General features: G+C 38.6%; 2 protein-coding genes across 3 annotated transcripts in view; one reads left to right on the top strand and one right to left on the bottom strand.

Annotated features, from left to right (window-relative positions):
- LOC134538692 (rootletin-like) overlaps window positions 1-16559 on the top strand; it is a 32506-nt gene extending 15947 nt beyond the window's left edge. The window contains exons 1-4 of one of the 2 annotated variants that reach the window (XM_063380123.1): window positions 6806-6950; window positions 10025-10232; window positions 12892-13466; window positions 15466-16559. In XM_063380123.1, the coding sequence (XP_063236193.1) occupies window positions 6931-6950; window positions 10025-10232; window positions 12892-13466; window positions 15466-15577 (915 nt within the window). In that variant the 5' untranslated portion in view covers window positions 6806-6930 and the 3' untranslated portion in view covers window positions 15578-16559. Of the gene's footprint in view, window positions 1-6805; window positions 6951-10024; window positions 10233-12891; window positions 13467-15465 lie in introns of those variants that run through there. The other variant, XM_063380121.1, reaches the window with a different exon arrangement.
- Window positions 1-25627, bottom strand: part of LOC134538691 (junctophilin-1) — a 386273-nt gene that overhangs the window by 148115 nt on the left and 212531 nt on the right. The window lies entirely within an intron of this gene.

Consider the following 25627-nt stretch of genomic DNA (forward strand, 5'->3'; position numbering starts at 1 on the left):
TTTTTTTGCTTGTCCGCATTTATCTGTGTTCGTCTATGCTGTTATTTTTTTTTCATGATTAAATTCCTTCCACAGAATTCTTGTTCTTATATTTATGTTTGGATGTGTTCTTCTGTGCTGTCGTCGTCGTGTTGTACACAATACCTGTTTAGGTCCACCGTTGGGTTTATATGGTGGATATCTCCTGATTTAGATTTTTTGGGGGTTTATGTTTTCATTTTTTTTATTCTTATTTTGCAGTCATAAATTGTTACCATGTCAAACAGTTCAAAACTGCACGGGTGTATATTCAAGAAATTTTAATAATCAAAATTCCCCATTGCATTAATCATTTAAATAATTTATAAATGCCAACATTTACATAACAATTATATAAATTAGTTATTTAAATTCTAAGTCATGTATCTTTTCTCATTAAGACTGTTATGGAAATTAGTGGTATCCATTTTCCACATGGAGTAAGACACACGTGAAATTTATGGAAATAAAAAAATCATGTCACAAAACTTTCAGTAATAGCTACTTAATATTTTTGGTCAACAAAACTGACTTAATTTTAATGTTTTTACAGCTTCTACCTATTTAACGTTTGATAATTTAATACAATATGAAGATATATATATATGTGTGTGTGTGTGCAGGTAAATTCCAACAGCAAGCACTCTTTTGTAAAAACATAAATAGTATTTTTGAGCACTTCCACTTAATGGCATGCTTCTAAATATTGTTACTTTTACGCGTGACCAGTTGAAATTCAGGAAGTCTAAACTTCACCAAATATTGTAGCAGAAGCCTTAAAGAATGCCAATTACTGTAGCCAAAATTACACACTTCTAATGCATGTCTGTAACGCTTTGACGCATAAAATAGCAATTAAAGTGAAATAAAAACCAAAAAAACTCCTACTAACAACATTGTTTACTTCACTAGGTGCAGCTCATGCCGCCAGGTTCGCTGAGCGTCACCTGTCTCGCGGATTTTCCACGACTTTCATATATGAACCTACTACGATATTTTGTTCTACCGATTAGCCTTTACACGCCTACATAGGCGTGCGCACGGTAGGTGCCACAGGTGCATTGGCACCACCATTAGGGTTAACGTTATTTGTTTTTTACAAGTAGAAATAATACATACTTACAAAAAACCGTATTATTTACAAAAAATATGTTTTTCAATTGTGTCGAGTTACAGATATGTGCTCATAACACTATCAATATATCAATTATCAATCGAACCATATATACACACGGAAACAAGCCAGGTGCAATTACTTGAGTTGTACACGCGGGCCGTGGCTACGAAACTTCTGAAATGTAAATACTTCTCCTAGTTCTCCTCGAATAACATAGAATGCGCGCTCGGTGTCCACTGTTCACTCCACTCGGCAGGCGCACGGAATAATTGCCGCCGTCCGCCAGGTAGCACTACTGTGTAGTGTTTACTCTTACTGCTTACTCATCAGTTTACTGTTCTAATGAGTACACGAGTACAGCCTGTGTTTGTTATGTGAATGTCATTAATTAATTATCATTTTATTTTCACTAGTTGACAGTTAGTTGTTATGGTTCGTTAATTGCTGTATATATCGGTCTGCTATGATTATACCTAAATGGGTGATTAAAATGAAAAAGCCCGATCCCGAAATGATTCCAGTTCCAGATCGGAGGGTACGGATGTTCAGCCTGAAAACCGTAAGTTATTTTTCCTATATTTTATCTGTGGTACTTTATATTTATTTTTTAATTGCATTAGCGTAAAATGGGGTGGAAAGTCCAATGCAAGGTTAGTATATTTTGAGAGATAGCGGCCTGCTGAATAAGCCAGTTTTAGCTGTTTTGAAGGCTTTTAAAAATTGCTGTTATGAATGTGCGTTGTCTTGAAAGTACTTAAGGCGTTAAGGACAGTTGTTTAAAAATTGCGTTCCTCTTTTAGATAAACACTTTGGATGGACATTTGATGGTTTTGTGTGCTTAGACAAGCCCCACACGATACCCATTTCCTTAGCAGTTTTCATACCTTTTTTCTGTTAGCGCGCCTGCTCTCGTGTGGGTAACTTTTCAGCACCCTTTCAACAGGTCTTCCTTCGGGTATGAAAGTTTTCATAACAGATGTCTTAAACAAAACGGTAATAGAACGTGCCAGAGTCATCAAAATGACGGACCTACGTGCAGTAGAGATACTAAATGTCTTTGTGTGTCAAATAAAACTATATGATAGTGAAAGTGTGAAACTACCGTGAACTATATCATTTAAACTAAATGGTTATAAAAAAAGTAATCAGAAGTTTTAAAATACGTTAGAAAACCTGCTTTACTTTCTTAATAATACACTGTATCTCGACCGAACTATAATAGCTTCGGTAGTGTAGTGGTAGAGCGCGCAGATAGGATTCAAAATGCGAATTGTGGAGTGGTTCAAACCATGGTGTTAAACATCTAACATTTTTTTATAATAATATTATTGTATTATATCAATTGTTCCAAGTAGCATGTATTTTTACATTTTATTTAATGATTCTTAGAAACGCCACACGTATTGGCTTAAATGAAACTGCAAGACTTTTTTTTAGATTAAATAATTTTTAAAATAAACAACTGCAATTTTAATATATTTTCAGTATTTGGTAAAATGTACAGCGGCATATTTATTCTACTCTGTTATGCTTGCTTTGCTCGGCAACTAAGTGCTGGTTTTCTGTTAGTATTCTATGTCTCGTGTATTTAGAGAAATGAACTATTTCTTCTCTTCTGCTAAACAAACTTTTATACCCACGGGTATAACAGAATGTGTAGCGAAATTGGGCATCGTGTGGAGCAGGCTTTACAGGGCTTCTCCTGTTCTCCACGACAGTGCAATTTGGGCATGGGTAGGCGAGTCCCTTAATCACAATACATAATGATTAAGTTGAAGTTGAAACTACCTGTACGTACCCTTTCCTTTCAGCTGCTGTTGCTGGTCTAAGTACGGATATTGTTTGCAAAGACGATAAAACGGATGAAGAACCTGTGAAAAGACAAGCTGAGCTTGATGATCCTTGTCAATACCTACCAAAAAAAACAGACGAGAGAAATTGGCTAGAACTTCTCGTGGACCATATCATTCTTGTCTTTCAACCTAACCTGTAAAAACTATTGGAAAGGGGAAATATTCTAGGAATAGATCGTTCAAGATTACAAATGGCTTGAGTATAGCGTTATGAAAGATGCTGCTTATTGTTTTGCATGCCGTTGTTTCGCTCTTAATGACAGTTCAGCTCCTGGGTCAATTGAAAATGCATTTACAACAATGGGGTTTTCTTCGTGGCATAAAGCTCACGAAATGTTCAAAACACACGAAAAGAGTAGATGTATGGTTGGCTGGGAAAATTTTAATGTAAGTAAACAAGTTGATGTTATGTTGGATGATGCTAAGGAAGCTGAATTAAAAGGAAAAGAGAAAAAACATCTGGAAAATCATAAGTACATGTCACGGCTTATTGATATTGTCCGTCTATTGGTAAAAGGTGGAAAACCCTTTAGAGGTCATGACGTGAGCGAGGAGAGTGACGAGAAAGGTCTTTTTCTGGAAATCGTTAGCATTCTGGAAAAATACGATCCTATTTTTAAGAGTTACATTGAAAATTCTCCTAAGAACTGTATTTATCTCAGCAACCATATTCAGAACGACATATTAGCGTCCCTAAGCACAGTAATACAAGTAATACACAGTAATATAAGTGATGAAATTAGGGGCCAACCATTTGCAATTATTGCCGAAGAAACATCTGATGTGAGCCATCACGAGCAACTGGCAGTCGTGTTTTGCTACATACCTAAAGGAGATAAATATCCTGTCGAGGACTTGACGTCCTTACAGCGATTGAAGTCAACTGATGCCGAAAACATATTTAAAGCGATAAACTGTGTACTGACTGAAGTAGGTGTTCTGTGGAAAGATATAGTTTGTGTGTGTTTTGATGGGGCGTTGGCAATGGCAGGTGAATTTACCGGCGTACAGGCAAGATGCAAAGAGGTCAATTCATCGATAATGTATGTGCCTTGTTATGCACATTGTCTGAACCTTGCCTTAGTAAGCGCCTGCACTAGTCACAAGGAAAATCCGATAATATTTGATTTCTTTGGAATAGTCCAGATAATTTTCAGCTATATTGAAGGTAGTCCTAAGAGGCATGCTATATATGAGGATATTGTAAAAGAAACTACTATCAAAATCAAGACTCTAAAATCCCTTTCAGATACTCGTTGGGCGTGCCGTTCAGAAGCTGTGTCTGTTATTCATGCTCACTTGGTTTACATTGTAAAAGCCATTGAAGAGTATACAGAATCTACTTCCGACTCAAAACTCCGGGCTAAAGGTAAAGGCATTTTGCTACAAGTGCAATCTTTCAACTTCATCGCGTCTTTGCAAATCATGCATCCAATCCTTCAGCTTGTGGTGAAAGTGATCAAAGCCCTGCAAAATACTAAAATAGACCTTTGTCAAGCAGTTGAAGATGTTGAAAGCGTGGCCCTTGCCTTGGTAGAAATGTGAAACAACGAAGAAGAATTTGAGGATATTTTTACCAAAACTAAGGAAATGTGTAACTTACTGGATGTTCAAATCCCTACAGTTCGAAAACGAAAAGTCTCAGTCATCTTAGAAGGCATTGTCAGTTCGTGCTTTTCTACTGCCTTCTACGCAGAAACCAAAAAGGATGATTTGAAACTGTTTACATTTCATTCTGTTTTGTACAGTCTATTTCAAGGTATCAACTCTAGGTTTGCACAAGAAACAAGAAACCAAGAAATTAATCTCTGCCACAGGAAAGCTAATTGGGTTAAATTTGGGTCCTTACAAGTGTGAAAGTAGTGACTTTGAAGTTCTCCCAAAACAGTTCAGAGTGAATGCTGCGGAACTAGAAGCAGAAGTGAAGCTTTTGAAGACAAAGAGAGATATGGACACCGAATTTCAACCTAAAACTGTTTCTGACTGGATTGATTGGCTGTCAATGTTTCAGCGAAGTTCAACCTACAAAAGCTTCAGTGCAGTAATGAATACATTTGCAACAATGCCTGTAACTAGCTGTACAAGCAAAAGAACTTTTTCAAAGCTTATTATCATAAAATCAAAGCTTAGGTCTACAATGCGCCAGGAATGCTTGAAAAACCTGATAATTCCATTTGTGGAGCAAAAACTGGCTGCTTGTGCAAACACAAATGCTATCATTGATGAATTTAAAAACATTGTTCCGTTTCATCGACGAATGGCCCTTTAGTAATACAGAGTATTATGTTCAGCAGATTTCCCTAAGGTTTTTTATTTTTTGTTCTGGACTTGTAAACTGGTTTTCAAAAGAAATTTTGAACAATATTGTATCTAAACATATACTACTACTTAAAATACATTATTCTAATCGGATAGGCTTACTCGATGACTCATATGCAGTCGCCGACAAAACATTATTGTTGTATTCCAAAAGTTAAAACTTTTGCCCACTCTTATTTGTGTATTTTTATTATTTTAAAATTTTACATATTTGAGGTCTGTTACAAAAACTCCCTTGATTTGTTGATTTTAAAACTTAACATTTGAGAATGTTTTTTCTAGCATTTATTTGACATCTTCAGAAAACATGAAGTACGGTTTTTCAAAGCCACCAGCATGAATTCCATGCAAACAATTTGTGCAATTTACTTTATGGCTCAACAAAGCTTAAAACTGTAAATAGTTTAGTAGTTTTCCTGGCGATTATAATGTTCAAAGCCATAATTTGTCATAAAAAATGTTAAAATTTTTACATCCGTGTATTTAATGCTTTTGTTCGGAAACACCTTAAAGAGCACCATTTTGCGCTTTCAAATCCAAATTTTTCCGGGGGAGGACCCCCCGACTCCCCGCTTTAGGCTCGGGGTCCGTGAATGATAGGGGTGTTGTGTAATCTGGCACCACCACTACTAAAGTCCTGCGCACGCCTATGCACGCCTACGATTTGTTTTGATATCCAGTTGTTAACCAGTACACTTAAAAGGAAAGCCTATGATGTACATTCTATATTGCACAGACCCGAATACTTACGTTGGCAAGCCTTCTTTTCACAGACGAGAGAGCCAAACCCAAAGTTCCCCGAAGTTCATGCTAGCTTTTTTTTTCCCGTTCTATCTCATTGTATAAACCGGTGTGGCATTAAATTTTGCGGTCGATTAGGATATGTTAGCTACATTATAAATACTTTAAAACATTGTGGAAGGTTGGTTATATTACGTAAGTATAGCTACATTAAAAATACTGTAAAATCATTTTATGGTTGCTTAGCAAATAACTTATTAATATGTAGCTATCCAGGGCTAGGAAACAGTTTATATGATTTCACAGTATCTTTAATGTAGCTATCCTAACCAAATCAACCGTCCACAATGTTTTAAAGTATTTATAATGAAGCTAACCTAACCTAATTGACCATTAATTATCATGAGATGTATATTTATTTACAATGAACAAAAAAAACCGAAGATGCGTGATCGGACGTTTGGCTCTCTCGTCTGTGAAAATAAGGCTTGCCAGCGTGAGTATTCGGGTCTGTGCAATATAGAATGTACATCATAGGCTTCCCCACTTAAAACTTCAGATCAGACATCCATTTCATAGACTAAAATCCCATTAACGCTATGATGGGATCCAATAACTGCTGGTTTTCGTCTACACATATCTATGTTTTATGCATGTGGCACCTCGCAGTATTGTGTGGTCCAAACCCACAGCAGCACTGCCTTAGTTGCATAGGTGTTGTATTACATTGCAAAGATAACACAGCCAGGATAAAAAGTTTATTTGTAAATATTATTGTCAACAAACAACATTTTTTCATTTAGGGTACCTGTAAAGAAGTACAAAACTTTTGTACGAGCGAAAAAATTCCTGATTTATCGGTGAGAAATATACAGTCAAATAATGTTTGTGCAACAGGCAACGTAAGTAACACATCTGCGACTGTCAATGTGAAAATAATCAATTAGAAACTTTGTCTTTTATGAATTAGTAGTTTGTAATAGTTAGAGATGATTTATTGCAAATTTATGAAGTCTGGGTTTGAAATAAATATCTTTAAAGCTGGAGTCACAATGCCACGACACGACAAATTCGATTAGGCGTTGTACATCCATTCCAGGACGGCAGAATTAATAGTGTAGGGTCATGATAATACCGACGATAACTAACACGACGAACTTTAATGTGTTTGTCGTATATCATTCCAAGCACAATACGTCCATAAAATGCAGTATATATGTAATGCGCTAAAAATAGTGTGGCAGTGTACGCCATATAGAAATCTTTTACATCCGTTGATAGCTGAAGCGATTAACAATATAACATTAACTCGTATATTGCACAAAGTGAGATTGCGTTTATTTTAGATACACGTGTGCAAGCTATATATATGTTCCAAGGTAAAAAAAAACCCTGTTAGCTATGATAAAAATTAAAATTAAAGTAATACACAGTTGAAGTTATCGTGCATTTCGGAGGAAAAAAACTCACAATACAGACACGAACTTTCTGTTTTTACACGGGAATAACGTCCTGTGTTGGTACCTCAACAGGTTTTTTTTATTTTTTTATTTTTTTTATTTGGACACTTAAGTAATTTTAAACCAAACTCGGTAGCCAAAAATTTTAATTCTGCTATACATATTTCTGGTGCACATGGAATTTAATTTGATTCCTCTGTTGAAAACTAGGTTAGCCAAATAACTATTTACATAAATAAATAGTGGCATCAATGTTCAAATTAATGTTAAAAACTTCATTTAAAAAAATTAAGTGGGTGATTTTTACCTATAGTAGTTCGCAATGCGTGGAGACGAAATGACTCAAGAGATGTAAAATGGTACACAGATTATCCAAAGTAGATTCATTCATATCTCCAAGGCAGGTTAGTTCGCACCTCACAGGATTTTTTTTTCCGGATTTCGGTTAAGTTTATATATATATTTCATAAACACATACATATATGGGATTTTCGACCACATTGTCCCAAATATCTCCGCTTCTAATGATTACCAAATGAAATTCGTAATGTCATTTAGTAATTCTTGACCGTGTGGGTTAAATGACGTCTGTTCCATGTTTATAATTTCGCTATCCGAATTTTGAATTTTTAAACAATTTTTTTGTTATAACCTGTCCCCCCTCCCAAACACCCCACCAATACGTATTATTATGTAAGAAAGGTGTATCTGGAATCTTCCAGCCAGAACGTCTAAGTATCTGGAAGTTTCGTCTGGCCTTCGTTTTGGAAAATAATGGTAAAAATAGTAATTTATCTATAAATTTTAAAATCAAAAACTGAGTTACGTCAATATATTGTAAGTACTTTCGGGTTTCTTTCAATTACTCGTTTGTACGGCCTCGGGTATAATTACAAAACCCACTCAGTTAGACTCTGATCATTGTTTATTTAAAAAAAAAGAAGGGATAAATAGCAAACATAGGTTCATCGCAGCTCATAGAGCAGCACTAACAAAGGATATTTCGCATCCTTAATGTAAAATGAGCAGGGTGAGAGTATTATGCCCTTAAGACTTCCGTAGCGAAGCACGTGCGCATCAACTAGTGACAAAATAAATTTTGACTTATATTCCAAAGAGCAATTCCAGTAGGCCATACTGTTCAGATACGTTCTTAAATGGAGGTAACATTATTCAACTGATTTTCGTCGGCATACGCCATTTAGTTCTGTGTGTCACACAGAAACAACAAGAATGAACAAGAAAGACGAATACACAAAAGCACCGAAAACCAGCCGAAACCATCCCATGTCGAATGTCAAACACAGACAGCACAGATAGATTTTACGTGGAAGGAATTAGTAGGGGAAAAAAATATCTCAGCACAGACAAAGGCTGACAACAACGAGTCGGTTTTAACACGGAACAGAAAATACAGACAAGCAATAATCTTGGACAGCAGCGACAATCAGACGAGCCCGACGATGATACAAAACCGATAATCTGTAGGTACAACAAAACGACAACACGGCGACGCACAGGCAAAAGCAGCGACGAAACTAAATAAATATCGTTGACGGCACGACGACGACTGCACAGACGAACACAGCAGGCTTTTAAGACAAGCAGCTGCGACGTCGTTTTTGGGAACTGGCATCTGTTCCCGTCTTCAGGCACGAACAGACAAGACATCAGTCTTGAGATCCGACTAATTTCTTCCATGGGAATTCTCTCTGCGCTGTCTAGTGTTTTAACATTTGACATTGGCTGATTTTTTTTTGACGTGACAACGTCTAATAAATCGATGAACGCCGGCTGAACGCACGAAAAAGTGTCCCGTTAGGCACATAGTTCCGTTACGCTGTGTCCCGTTACGCTCATTGTTCCGTTACGCTGTTGGCGAGTGCAGTAATAATAGGTTATGTTACAATTGACTAAAAAATTATGGTGTTTCATATAATTGATGATAGATATTTGATTACACTTTATTTATATGAAAATTTGTTCATAAATATATTTAAACTTTATAGCTAAACGCCAGTTTTTAAAATTAATTACCAGTCATCTACACGTGAACTGTTTCGTCGACTGTTTATAAAGTGAAGTGAAAAGTTAATGTGGTTTTCATTGCTTATTACAACAACAATTTCAGCAATAAAGGTTAATTATTCTTGCATTTTAAAAATCTGATTACTAATATAATTTCAAGTATTTATTCCTTTATTATTTAAAAAAAATATTATAAAATGATACATTTTTATTCATAAAAGTATGCAATCATTTCATCAATGTTTTGTTATGACGTTGTCACGTTAAACTATCGTCCGTAAACCAACTTTACAGACAACCAATTTTTTTTTTTTGGTTCTGTATTCATCTTTCATGTTCATTCTCGTGGTTTCTCTACGACGTACAGTTAAAACCCAGCAATGGCGTACGTCTATGAAAATCTTTTGGATTTATTCTGTTTTAAGAGTTTCTGCGGTTTCAGGCAAAACCACTAGATGAATACAAATGGATAATTTTTTTTTTTCCAGGATATGTTACCTGATGGCGAACAGCGAGAGGTACTGGGTGGACAACAGCCTCTCGGTAGTACGCAAGGGCAAGGGAGACGAGAAGGGCAGAGCAGACGCCCCGCCGGAGGGCGATGTGCCAGGGCCCAGCGGCGACGCCGTGCGTCGTGACGTCACACCCGTCGAGTCCCACACGACACGTTCGACCGAGTCGGGAACCCAGACCCAGGTGAGACCCGCACAGTCTGTTCCACGGTCTTTTGTTTTTTTTACGTCAAAACGTCTAATTAATCGATGAACGCCGGCTGCACGCACGAAAAAGGATGACTCATTGTCCTGTTATGCGGTGTCCCGTTACGCTCATTGTACGCTTGCGCCGCATCTATCTCTCTTCCACTCGATTGGGACAACCATCGATTTGACTTTTGCGAGGCACATTAAACTTGAAACACTCCCATTCGTTTCGTACTTTTCCTATCATCGCCCTATCCTTAACAGAATAACACAGATTGGAAGAAGTTAAATAGCAAACACGTATAAATGTTATAGTTAAAATAATCTGTTCGTAAAAGTAGTAAACATATTTGAATTAACGAGTGCAAATAAAAGTAAATTTATCAATTAAATTGTAGATTTCATTTCACTCCTCCTTTGTACCCATACAAAATAGTTATAATTCAATGAAAATGATTCAATTTTATTCATAAAAGTATGCAATCATATCATCAATGTTTTGTTATGACGTTGTCACGTTAAACTATCGTCCGTAAATCGACTTTACAGACAGCCAATTTTTTTTTTTTTTGAAATCAAATGCTGATGAAAATCGCCGCCCACAGACTGGGAATGAAAGAACATTTCAAATACTCTATCACGCACCCAGCAGGTATCGGCAGTAAGTCATGAAAACTAGTTCATCGGCTGAAGGAGTGGTCTCACGCACCATGCAAAGGGCTTATTCTTTAAATTTAACACTATACCTCTTGAGTTCGTGCTTCTGCCACAAATATATATATATATATATATATATATATATATATATATATATATATATTTTTTTTACTTTGTGTGAGACAATTGCTGTAAAAGTCCAAACAACTGATAACAATTAGGAAAACCTGCGCGACTCTGAACTAAATAATGACGACAAAATAAAAAATAAATAAAGAGCACGTGTAATTCAGTACATGTGATTGAAGTGAAACTTCCTTGGCAATTCAAACCTCGACTAGTAAATATATCGTAAGGGGTAAATCTGCAGTGAGAGAAAAAGAGAGAAGGAAGATCGTTTATTATAAATAAACATGAATTAACCAAATTACTAATTTCAAAATAACTGCTCAGGATATCAATCATTGTTGTCATTAAATAATGATTAATTAACAACAAATATTACTCACTGTTGAAATAATTACACCATAATATGTTATATTAAGATTTTCAGGACCCCCAACTATAGCACAAAAACAATTATAGCTACAATTTATACACATTATACACATTTTAAAAAGTAAATTAACTCCCGCACTCTCATAGCTTTAAATTAGGTTAGGAAAAAAAAAAATTGAAATCAATATTTCACGAAAACGTTGCATTAAAATTCAGCCTTGAAATTTTTCTACCATTGCGCCTAAGGAAGTTTCACTTCAAAAATCAACACGGCTTGTTGGATCCCACCTTAAAGTCTTATAGAAAGTCCAGTGACAGAATTTGGTGACTGATAAAATTTGTTCATTTTTGTTCTTGTTAATTATGAAATAATTCAGCATGATAGCATAATTTTATATTTCCAGCATTGAAACTGTTTTGCATTGCTTGGCATATGCCAAAGGTAAATAGGCTCAAGACCAAAAAATTATAATAATTTATTTTGTCCTTTAAACTCCTATTTTTTCCCACCCCTTGAAACAATAGCTTGTCATACTTATCAGAATTTTTTCAAATAAGGTTCACAATAACGTTGAACGGATATGGTAATATGACTACTAAGGATATAATGAATTGTTTTCCTTTAAGTTAATATTATAAAAAAACTTTAAAATTAAGTTTTAGTTAATATTTAGAAGTCTTATCTTTTAAAATATTCTATAATGTGACGTCTAATTGTAATATTTTTGTCCATAAAAATCCATATTATTTTCACCCCTTCGGCTAATGGTTAGCTTTATCAGTGGACCTCTAAGAAAAGAACTATTTCTCTTAAAAGGTATAACTTTAAACGAAGACTTTTAGAGAGATTTTATGTTAAAAAAAATCCTTACCCATTTCTAGCCCCTTGGTCCGATATTGAAAATATTATCGAAATCGAATTAAATTTCTCATTTCTATATGTTATGTATGTCTGTAATTAATTTATGCATGATTATGGCAGTTATGGTTACCATAATATTACATGCACATACAAACTTTTGAGCTGACAATGTTTTTGGTGTATAGGGACCATGAAATTACAAACTAGGTAGAAAATGTTCCAGAAATCACACTATGCTAACTACTGCAATAGGAATTCTTTCTTCGAAATTGACATAAAAACTTACACATGTCACAGTTAATTGCAGCTATAACTTCGGTAAAAGGGATTATGGGTCCGAATTCCGGGTAAACGGGTTTTCATGGCATTTCAAGTTCGAATAAATCAAGCAAGTTTATTTTGTAGACCGCCCTCGATAAACCTCCAGATGTAAAGGCAAAAATCCCCTAAAATAAAAATTATATGAAAATTTTAAGAACACATAAAACACGCCACTTTTTAACCACCAATTTTTGTGTTTGCGTAAAAAGCGAACACACGCTCGCTATGACACCACACGATAATGTAGAATTTTTTGGAAGTAACCGGCAAAGTTCCGAGTCAAGTGCTTGGGCAAGGTGGGAGGTGTGTGCCGCAGGAGCTGTGCTCGGGGATCAAGCTGAGGCCCCTGGAGCGCGAGATACTGAAGCGCTTCCTGAAGGTGAAGAACCAGACGCTGAAGACGTCGCAGCGGCAGCACAAGACGGACGAGCTGCAGAGGCGGCTGCAGAGGCGGCAGCAGGAAGCGTCGGCGCGGAGGACCGAGGCGGTCCGGCGGGAGGGGGAGGTCGAGCTGCAGAGGTTCGCGGTGCAGCTGCAGGTGCGGGACCTGAAAGGGCAGGGCGCGGGGCAGGTGCAGCAGCAGCAGCAGCAGCTGCAGCAGCTGCTGCGGGAGGACAAGGCGCTGGCGAAGCAGCTGCTGACGCTGGAGCGCGGCAAGGAAGAGGCGGAGGAGGCCGAGAAAGAGCTGGCGTGCGGGTGCCGGGCGGTGGAACGCACGCGGCTGGAGCTGGAGGCGGAGCGACAGGCGCTGGACCTCCAGAAGAGGACCCTACAGCGAGCTCTGGGGACCGTGAGACGGACACACGAGGCCTCCTCGGCGACCGCGTGCGACCTGAAGGAGGCCCTGGAGGACCTGAGGGCTCATCTGGCCGAGAATCCCGTTCGGGCCAGGTTAGACTGCTTCCAGTTCGATTCCACTAGTTGCACGGACGGGCATCGAGGAGTGTAGCGATGTGGCAAATGATCAGGAACCGCCCGAACCCCCCTTCACACGAAATAAACTCGTCCGCTCTGGCGGGTAGCCAATAGGCACCTGTGGACACTCACGTTCTCATCCCCACCAGTAGACTCAACACAAGATAATACTCGGCATTCGTCACCTGTCGCATACTGGAGTCCATCGCAGGCATTCCACCTGTAGGTTTCAACTTGAAGCAATTCGTAGTCGTCCCGCGATATGGGACATGAGGTGTGAGGATCCTAAAGATAAAATCGAAAGGAGTGACGCTTGGAGGGAAGTGACATGGAAATCGGTTCTTTGACTGGGTTTCCTCCTTTTCTGCCCCTCTTCTTGCAGGAGAAAAAGCCCAAGAAATGCTCCTTCTTTCTCGGGTTCTAACATCTTAGCGAACTACTATTGTAAAGATAAGTTAATTCTAAAAGTTTCCTGATGTGTAACCAGCCCAAAAACAGTCCTCACACAGCAGTCAACTAGTTAAAGAGTCAACCAGGCAACTTATTTGAATCAACTCAACCGCCTCGTCCGAAAGGGGCCTTTGCGTTAGGCGATGATCGACTCATTTCGTGCTCCTACTTTTCATATTTCTTTCCTTTTGCCACATTTTGTATTCAATACCATAGCACGCTGATAAACTTTGCTCACACCATGGAGTTACATTCGGGACCCTGGCAATATTGGATTAGCGCTTTTGCCGGATTATCGAACACCAATGTTGTTTTAATGGGAATACCAAGTGTGAAAATGTTGAACGTGAAATATAATCCGACAGAACTGGAAACATTGCACTGAAACAAAAATGTCAGCAACGCTGGGATGCAATGTGGCGGCCAAGGTCCTACAGCTGGAATTCGGCAGATAGAAAATCTGAACGAGCGCGGATTGCTTGGTACCGAATTATAAAATTGACCGAACCACAAAATGCCAGATTAAACATCTTTAACTGTGCTAGCGCCCTAATGACCCACGTCCACAGGTATAAGCCTGAGTGGATGTCTGATCAAATGTTGAAGTCGCTCTGGCCAGCAACCGGTTAGCAAGACCAGTTGTAGCTCTAACAAGGCTAATGTTAGAAATTTAGTTATTGATTAGAAAATACCACAATAATAAGAATCGTAAAAAATGCCACCATGAAGTGAGTATTGTTTATAGGGAGAGATTGGCCCAGAATAAACCATATTGGTTTCAACAATTTTAGGTAACTCCAATTTTCTATAATTTGATTGTCAAAATATGGCTTTGTAAAAGTATAGCAATTCATTTAGTGGAATGCATGAAGTTAAAAGTGACTCGCTGATACAAAAAGTTTTCCCTGTCATGTCCTAGGCGTTTAGTATTGAATTCAATGGTGTGATGACTAAAAATGTAATGATACTGTCAATATACACTATAGTATGTACTTTGAAAGCCTTCCAAGATGTGGTGCCAATTACAACGAAGACAAACTATAAAAATTAACTATAAATAATGGCTATGGCATAAAAAATTGTTTAAAAAATATGACCTCTTTATCAGTTCCTATTTACCGCCTTAAATAAAGATGTTAGCAACACATCAGCAAGGAACTAGCATTACAATGCATTACATATAACTAGAAAAAATATCTTCATTAATTAAATTAAAAGAAAGGAAGTGAAAACATTTTCTCAACTTCACTTCAATAATTAACTAGCCAAAGATTGTACAAACCACTCCGTAACATCTTACCTCATGGAACGAGTAATGTATAAGTTTCTAAACAGTAGCCATTAAATGAAAAAATCTCATGTTGAAGCACGTTGTTAAGAAACGGAACTTCATTTCTTTGCTGTGTTGACAACATAAAGTGCGTGGTATATACGAACGGGCATTTGAGTTAACTAAATAAATTTCCCACGTTTCAACCGCATTAAGAGGGTGATTCAAATTATAATTTTAGCGCTGTGTTTCCAGGAAACTGCGGCAAGAGGTAGAGAAGGTCCTCGCAGTCGTCTACGCAGAGATTTCCAGGGAAAATGCACTGGAGAAGATCCTCCATCCACCTGGAGGAATGACCTCGACCTGATTCGACCGGTCCCCGTTCCCTCTCGAACCTGCAGTACCTACGGTTCTCTGCCCGCATGCACTGCCACTGCTTTCGAGAATGTCCACATGCACACACACCTGTACTGCAACAAACACACGCCTCCCCAGCATAATCATGCAGGAATAATAATTAATAACGGCACTTTTATATTCAACCTATGTAACACACATCGACCCTGATTCTACCACCTCCTCCTCAAGATGATGGTCTCCTGCACCTACTAGCACTGACACCATTTCGAGAGACCAACCACAGATGCACACCTGTTCTCCAACCAAATATCACCTCCCCCACCTGCATCACGCTGGAATTCTAACACGCTTGCATAAAACCATGGGAGCGCACACCCCGCTAATGTTTACGAACACTATAAATGTAACTTAAAATTTAAAAATATCGCATTAATGTATTGAAAACCTACTTTTTAAATTAATTTGTGCTAATAAAGGCTTAAAAAAACTTTTTTGACCTACCTCATGCCTGTTAAGCCTACACAATTAAATTTAACGTCGCAATCATAATGGTTAAGCCCGATGGTTAAGAAGTCATGGGTTTTTTCGTCCATCGAAAAATTTAATTTTTTAAAATTCTTATAAGATTAAGAATTATTTCATTCGAAAAAAAAAATATATCCTGGACGTTAAAAATTTTAAGAAAACAGTTGAGCAAAAACGTGTAACATTGAAATAGTGGGAGCTGAAGAAAGTATGTAAAATGTTTGAATGAGTATTTAAAGGGCTTGCCATGATTAATTTATTTTAATTTATATCCATTAACAAATTGTGTGCAAGGTAATCAGTGTGTTATAATGAATCAAGTTTACGTGTTTGACTTAATGTAACGACACTATGACAACTTCTTTTTTTTTTTTGTGCAACAGCATACCCTGAGATGGAGCGTGGCATTTGTATAAAGTATTTACATGGTCTTAAATGAGGGAAAATAAATCGATTAAAATGAATACTTGTTGGTTTATAATTCTAACGTGTGTAAATATTTGTGGCTCATGACACAGTGAAGATTAATAAACTGATATAGGTCCTGAGGGAGATCAGGGCTTTTAGAGATCGGCTGGAAAGAGGCCGAGCGCTGGAAACTGGAATAAGTGCCACGCGGTTCTTTCCAGGATGACACGGAAGGAAGTGTCGCCTGCTGGAAGCGCTGGAGGGGAGGCTGGAGAAGGCCTGGACCATGCTCCAGCCGGCTGGAGGAATGAATGGCCCTCGACCCTTCCAGCCCTACAACACCGCGTTCCACGTGCCATAAAGGCACTGCCGCCTATTTCGAGAATGTCCACGGACACACTCCCGCAGTCCAACCAAAAACTCCCCTCCCCAATCACATCACGTTGGAATAATTAGTTACCCTACCCAAAATAAAAATAAAAACGTTTACCTTCATTTTACGAAAAACGCTGGTCACAAATTATCCAGGGATCTTCGCAAATTAACAGCTGTCTCGCCGTAAATGTTAAGGACACTGAGTTCACTTACTTTGAACACGAAATCTTAAAAGAATATTTTTGGTATATTGGCAAAACATTCCAAAAACGTGTTAAATACTACAGCAAAAACTCTTATTTTATCTACTTGGGTGCCTGCCTGTGCTCGGAACAAAATATAAAAAAGGGAAGAGTCTAAATACGGCGTAGTTTCTACGAAGATTAAGTTATTTCAAATTATGAAGATAACTATGTTCATTTGAGTTGAATTCTTCTTAAAGTGGCATGCAATTTTATACAAAGTTTCATATAAATTGCTGAATTCCTGTTACTAAATCTACACTGACGAAACTTTAATCAGGTATAATTCAAACAAAAAATATTAATAAATCAGATGATAATTATGACTTTAAAATGCCGAGAAACACTATCATGAAAGACGATCTTCCTTCTCCTTGATGTCTAGCGCAACCCTCCTTCTTGCAATTGTGAGAGAGCTTCCCGCATCACACATAAAAAAAAAAAAAATCATATTTACCTCAACACGACATGTGGCGCCATCTGTTGGCACTAATAGGAACTACTCTCAACAATTTTCTTGTTTGAGATCAATTTACTCTCGCAGCTGAATGGAGTCAGGCAGTTAAAGCCATGTAGTCTCGTACCCTCGTAGCCTCATAGTCGAAAGTCGCTGGAGCTGTTGGAGCCTACCATATACTCTATTGGAGAATCGTATCCAGAAAATTTTAATATAGTTTTTCTTTGTTGTATGGTTTCTCGTTTCATGTCTATAGACCCCAAAAACTTTGTCAGGCCAAAAGTGTATGTGTGTGTGTTAATATCATTTTTATGGACACGATAAATGCCGTAATTTTTCTCAAATCACTTTCAAACTGATTCATAAAATATTTTAATGAAAAATCTCGGTAGAGTTCGTAAATGGGCAATATCCGCCCAAAAAAGTAGAATTGAGGAAAGTTATTAGAAAAAAAGAAAAATCGCCATAGCTCCTACAACGATGAATATCACATCCGTTTGAACGTTTTATAACTTGTTGGAGTAATACCAAAAACTTGTGTTTAGATAAATTTTTGATACGACCAACCATAACTGCAGGGGGTGGAAAACAAAATTCGTAACTCCCTTCGTAGGTACACTATCGAATCCATTCAAAATGTTTGTAAATGTTATAATTTTTATCTAAAAGTTTGTTTGAAACAACTTTTGATGATAGAAACAATTATTGCAAGGAGTTGAAAAAACCTGGGGTTGGAATAAGAAAATAAATAAAAATTCCCTACCCGGTACACTATCGAATCCATTCTTATTTTTGTTTAACTGTCTAAATATTTACTAAAACTATTCTTAAAATAATTTTTGTCTACCCAACCATTACTGCAAGTTGTGGAAATCACAATTTTTGGAAGTAAAAATAATTACTTAGTTAATAGATAAACTATCATATCCGTTAAAATTTATTGTGTGAATCCTAAACTTCATCTAAAACTCTGCCTGAAACAGTTTTTGATAAAACGAATTATTACATTAAAAACATGTTTTGAAATTTAAAAAATTCTAAACTTTATAAATATCAATTTCGTTTGAATATATTTTAATCTTAATATTACCTTAAACCTTGCTGCAAAGATAATTTTTATACGACCACGTTATTAGTGTAAGGAATGAAACATAGTGTTTGAAAGTAAAAAAAAAATTGAATAACTTCCTTAACTGGCATGAAGTGATATTCTTTTTAAGCTTTACAATGCTGGAAGCATGAGTTAAAAACTTTCACAATATTTTCACTGCATGGAAAATGAGAAAATGTTTAATCTATCATTTTTTAATATTGGAGAACATAAAGATGTTATGTAAATTAAGTTCTTAAAATGTTCCAGAAGGTTACGAAATATTTCCCAAAATAAAATAAGTACTCATAAATCTACTTAAGCCTGTAGGCTGTGCCAAGAGGGATTTTTTTGTCTTTATTTACTGTTATTTTCGCAACTGTTTCCTCGTTGTTAGCCCACTGTGTTCTTCTGTGCTGTGACAGTTTTGTGTACAGTTCCCTCCAATGAAATTTCTGTGCTGTCAAGGGATTTATCTTTTGACATCGGTAGATTTTGGCTGATTTTCGGTGTGTTTTTTGTCCTTTTTGAGGTTTCTTATGACACACAGAGTAACCAGTAATGGCGTCAAGTCCAAAAACATTTTAGGTACTGACTACCAGATGATTAGAAATATATTTTTTTATGCCTGATAGTAACAACAATTGCGATATATTATATATATTTCAAAGGAGCGAATAAAGAAAAATAAATAAATCGAGTTAATCTGTGCCGGGATACGGCCGTAAGTCAACAATGCGAATACGTTGTTTATGTGGGAAGTTCAAATCAAGGGAAGCCTACGATTCACTCTTCATTCTGGACATTCCCGAATACTCACGTTGGCAAGCCTTCTTTTCACAGATGAGATAGCCAAACCCGAAGTCCCCCGAAGTTCATGATCGCTTTATTTTTCCGTACCACAACAGGTGTATTTATTTGGGGTAAACCGTTTACATGATTTCACAGTATCTTTAATGTAGATATCCTAACCAAATCAACCGTCCACAATGTTTTAAAGTATTTATAATGTAGCTAAACTAAATTAGTTATCATGAGTTGTATATTTATTTACAATGAACCAAAAAAACAACCGAAGATGCACGATCGGGCGTTTGGCTCTCTTGTCTGTTGAAAAAAGGCTTGCCAACGTGAGTATTCGAGTATGTCCAGAAGGACGAGTGAATCGTAGGCTTCCCTCAAATCAAGGCCCGGTGAAGCCCGCCATCTTAGCTTTCTCCCTCTCCCTGCAGTGTTTTGTCCGTTCGGCAACGGTGATCGGCGCCATGTTGGAATAGACACATGCTAAATGAAATAATAAAAACATAAAATTTAATAACAATAAAATAATATTAATAAAGAGTTTTATCAGTAACAGTATTACATTTTATTACCCTTATAATTAGATTATAAGGATTTAAGTTAAATAAACTAAGAACCTTCAAAGTTATAAATAAATTTAATCTTGAAGACTTAGTAATTTTAATTACACATTTAAACAAGCAATTTAATATAATTAAATGAATATACGACCATAGTAAATGTTAATCGTTTGTTGCAAATTCGACTGTCTAAATTTGCACATGTACATCGACTCTGTAATTTTTTTTTTCTGACAACCTTGTTTATTGATCTATACTTCACAGTTGTTATATTGCAAACTTCTTTAAAATGTTACAAACGTGATTTAAATGGTTAACTATTTTCTTCACAAAATAAGTTTTATTTTATTCAGTTGGTTGACCCGTGTGTAATAGCTGATCTAAAAGTTGATGAGTCACGTGCCAGACTCATGCCTATTACTCGCAGTGGCCCGTAAAATATGCATATAAAAAAAGGTTTATTAGGACAAATGCGTAAAAATCCTATGTCTGTGTAACCAAAACAAACTAAGCCCGGTTTATATTTTATAACTTTTTAAATTCATCCTAAATTCGTAAAGCTGGATTCGCAAATCAGTCAAAACCTTACCATAGATTTAACTGTCAAAGGACAGATGTATGAAATAAAAAAAATTACCTCCGAAATGTTGGCAAGGTGGTATTGCAAGCAACCTTTGCTATCTTATTTTTTTTTTTTTAATTTTTGTTCACTTGTTTAGCTGCTTCCATAAAATGTTTTCAACTTACTTTTGAACATATTTATAAGAACGGAAAATATTTCAATAAACATCAGAGCAATAAAAAATATTTAGTTTAATGATGTATCAAGTTATTAACTTTCATGATTGCCAGTCCAATAAACATAAAAAAAAAGATAATTTTCAACCATTTTGAAGCATTTTAGTCTGTTGGCAGCTTCAAAATGGCGGACATGACTTGTACATCATTGTGAGTCCGCTTTTACACTCCGCTTTTCAAACTGGCATCACAATTTATAAGACTTATTCACGGAAAAAAAAACCAAATCCTGGATAGGGGTGCATGTTCCCTCTAAGTATCTCCCCGCTGACCTTCACGTCTGGGACATGGGCCGACCTCCCCCTTCCAACTCCCCTCATCCAAACCCCGCCCACACCATCACATCACATACCACATCGCATCACTCCATAACAATTATTCAAACATCTCGAAACCCCCGGTCCAACCCCACCACGAATAGGAGACACCACAAATTCAACACGACCGTTCGGCCCACACCAACCCCCCCCCCCCCCCCTAGATAAACTGTCCCACAAAGTCATTTTTTACAAACCCCCTTCCAAAACCGAACAGTTTAATCCAGACACAGAGGCACGCACAACAATGGTCTTCAGCATTTTACCTACACCGACTCCCTCGGCATCTAATCCCGTTAGGGCATAATACGATTAGGAGATAAGTGGATCTTTTACATGTCCGAATTCGGACAAGTCCAAACTGGGCATGGGTTCCGAGAAACGGGAAATAGATACGCCATTTCCATTCGCGGCATGGATTCTAAAAAGCTGAACAGCTACGTCGAGAGGTTGAGGAGACACATCCCAACTTCGGCGCCACGGAACAGCTGCCATCCCGCCGTATACCCCAGGTTACCAGCAGTGCTTGCCCCCACCGGGGTGCCAGGCAGTGACGACATGGGTCCATACATATCACAACCTGGGACCCCTCGGTCACCCAGTTGCTCGTGATCCATCCGAGGGCATCCGCCTCTACTAGCTGTGCAGGCGAGTAGCTCAACACTTCCACTCGTCAACGGAGCGGGGACTCCTCCGAGTGTGCTCCAAGCTTAGGAGCTACCACTGCCACCACGAGTCCATCTACAATTCTGATCCAGGGCCGTTAGAGGAAACATCAGCAGGGAACTTTCACAGCAAGGGATCAGTCTCGTGGCATCCTTCATATTCAGGTAGAGAGCTGTACCGAGCCCCCGAGGAGACACATGGAAGTTCTTGGTTAGTGATCTCAGACTGTCCCCCGCCCAAATTTTCCAGCTTTGCCAGAGCCCGGTTTGACCAGGGCAGGTTGACCCCACCCCAAGCAACAGCCCTTCGCTAATCCATACGCATCATCGGTTCTTCACAGTGAGCCCGATGCCATGAGACATCACCTAGGGTTTGGGGGTCCAAAACCTTCCGATTGGTGTTCGGATCGTCCAAGGGCGTAGCCACCCGTCCGAATCCTACTAACCTACCAGAATACTCGTTCAGACACACCGAGGACGTCAGAGGAGTGACCACCCCCCGGCATTGCCCTATTAGTATATCAACACTGGCGCCACGAGAAGGCCATGGGTTGCCGTAAGCGGGAGAGGCTAAACGTTCGCATCACAAGCCCGTTTTGGAAACCTGACAACGGCATCTCTCGGTTACTAGAGCCGGCCACATCTCCAACACATCACAGGTCAGAAATCACTCCCCCGTACGGACCCCAGGTTCCTTAGCCAGTCCAGACAGACGCCAGACACAAGGGGCTGCTATGTTCCAACCTATGGTTGGCATCCTCCACCAGTCCTCCCAAATGTGCGTGCCCTTTTAGGGTAGATTGGGAGTCGACTTACAGATCGATTTCCATTCATTCCAGAGCAAGTTATATTCAGACAGAACTGTCCCCCTTTTCATCGGGAAGGTGTTACAGCTTCAGGCTAGGGCTACCCATCCCAGCATAGTCATCACCTTAGCCCCCTGCCTCACTCAGGTAACCAGACAGTTGGCTGTGTCCTTAGCCCTTTAGACTGTCAGCATTGCTGGCGCCTACCCCGACCTTCTATATCACAACACCCAGTGAACCCGTGGTCCGGTGGAGGCCTATCCAACCTTTGCCAGCTGTCCAGGCTAGTACCGGAGCTGTGTCGTCGATCACCACGTCGACTCCTCACAGGGCTAGGGAACCCTTGGAGTCTGCTCCCAAGCGATCAGAGCACAGTTGAATCCAGACACAGAGGCAGTGAGGTCGTCGGATCGAGACCACGGCGGGCGCTCGCCCGAGAGGCCCGCCGTGGCGGTGACGACAGCATCGGCCGACGACTGCTGTGTCGTCATGCAGGGTCGTCGGAACGTTTTCATGAGTGGGAGGGGGGGGGGAGGATGTATCAGACTTACCTCAGTCCTTGAGCGGGGGGATGCAAAATTGTGCTATTTCATGAATTTCCGAACCAAAATATTAAATATACCATTCCAATAATTTGATGACGTAGTATGTATTAAATACTACTCTGACAATAGATGTAGTACAATTTAAATAAAATACCATCTAGGAATTTGCAATCATTTTACAGTAAATTGACAATCATAAATTTGATTTTCTAATCAATGTGATCATCAATGCAACGTTTGTAACTACTGGTTGAGAAAAATACTACTAGGACCAAACATTTATTCTGGAGAAAAGGAGGGGGGGGGGGCGAAATGCTATTCTCGCCCTCCCCATTCATAACAGCACGGGGGCGACTCGCCCCTGCTGCCCCCCACCCCCTCCCCTGTTCAGACGTCTGCTGTGTCGTCATGCATTAGCAAACTGCAGATGTCCCGCGCCTTCGCCAGGGCCACAACACCCAATTGCTTGCTTGTTTTGTTTTGTTCCGAGGACGCGGATTGCGGTGGGGGAGGGGGAGGGGGTGAAGCCGGTCGCTGGGGGTCTAGCGTTACACCTGGTCCAGAAATAGCGCGTGGCGAGCGTGGTTGGTCGTCCCGAACCGCCAGGCACAAGGTGGTACAGGGAGGGAGGAGGGAGGTTGTATATATTCATGGACCTCAAGTCATTCCTCACCTCCCCCCCCCCCCGCCCCCATCCACGGCACACACCGGTTGAAACAGGGACCTGGTGATTACCCGCCACGCTAGCGAGAACGCAATTTTCACCCGAAGTCACCCTCTCCCTCCTCCGCAAACACCTTTGCATATGTTACCCTCCCCCTTCCCCCCTACACCCACCGAGGGAAGAAAACCAGAAGACATCGTAGGTCAATGACCCTTCGCGGGTCTGACATGAACAGCGCAAAGAATGTCGATGGAAAAAAAATTGGGGGGGGGGGGGGGGGTTGCGATTCCTGGATATTTTTTTTTTAAGTAACGAATTTATACAGGATAAATTTGAGGTGATTAAGTCAGCCAAGCGCAATTTTCTTCCATACATGCCTCCTATACATGCCTCCACATTTCCCTATTCAATTCCCTATCCATTTCCCTACCCATTTCCCTACCCATTTTCCTATCCATTTCCCTACCCATTTCCCTATTCACTTTTTTCTCTTTCTTTCTTGTTCCCTCTATTTCTTTGTTTTCCCTATTTTACTCTATTTCACAGTTCCCTCTTAAACTAACACCCTCTATCTAGCACCCTCTTTATCGCTCCCTTATCTGTCGCCCTCTATATTTTTTTCCTCTATCTATTTTACTTTTTAATTCCACCTTTATATATTTACTCCTTTCTCTTTCAATCTTTCCATGATTTTCTTGTTTTATCTTTATTCCCATTCTCTATTTTCCCCTCTTTCTCTTTCTAACTCTATAAACCTGGTTCACTTAAGTACAAAAATGTTCGGAAGGTGTTTTAAATCGTGATTCCTCAATTCAATCTGCGTATATAGAAAGTACAACCTAAATGCATAGTTCTACCAATATATATTAGCAAAAGTGAAAACCAAAATAATTTAATGAGGATTTTTTTAAAACTTTCGTGCTTATTTATATGTAAATTTCAAGGCAAAAAAAAAACAATGCATTTTACAACATAGTAGTCTTAAGATACACGCAATGCTTTCCCGTGAACAAAAAAAAAATAACTTTCATTTCAAAATGGCGCTACTGCTGTATCCTATTTCCTTCTTGGCTTCACTTTCCTCCCCTTCTCCTCAGACAAGAATCGGCCTTATTACGTGTTTTAGATTTTACCCGATAGTCTTGTTATGCCAGATTCTTTCGTCACTGTGTAAGAGTAAAAACTTTTTTTTTAACGTACACACGTGGTGGTTAATTCCGAGCCTAGACTCGATAAATTAAGGATTCCCCCAGGTTTGTACAATTCTGGGAATGAAATGCGGAAGATAAAATCATACGTTTCAAAAAAGCTGTTTTAATTTTTAGGTTAATGCGGTTTATCGTTATGTTTACGTCAGAATAAATGTTAAGTTTTCAGCCATTTTAGTTTCCGGCACACAAAACGGATGGTGATTGTTCGAGCGAACACGTCGTGACTGGAGATGTTGGCTATTTAAACCAGTAGACTCGTTGAAGTATGGAGAGGATTAGACTCATTTACCACCACACAGTCTATTTAATGGGCAAACTTTCTACATACTCTACTTTCAGACAGTTCGAAAAAAAACTATTTTTTTTTTCAGTGCACACATTAGTGTCTGAAAAATTGTGATGTCACTAATAAATAACATACAAAATATTGTAGTCACAATACAAATAATTATTTCAGTCACAAAAAAAACCGCTGCGATGACGTCATCAAGGCGCAACAAAAAATGAACGGAAAAAAAATAATGCCAAGCGTGAATAAAGTAGAGTGACTCAGGCAGGCTTTTCTTCGTCATGTTTGATGCATTTGTGATTCT

This window comes from Bacillus rossius, chromosome 14 (genome assembly GCF_032445375.1).
Source record: "Bacillus rossius redtenbacheri isolate Brsri chromosome 14, Brsri_v3, whole genome shotgun sequence".
NCBI lineage: Eukaryota > Metazoa > Arthropoda > Insecta > Phasmatodea > Bacillidae > Bacillus > Bacillus rossius.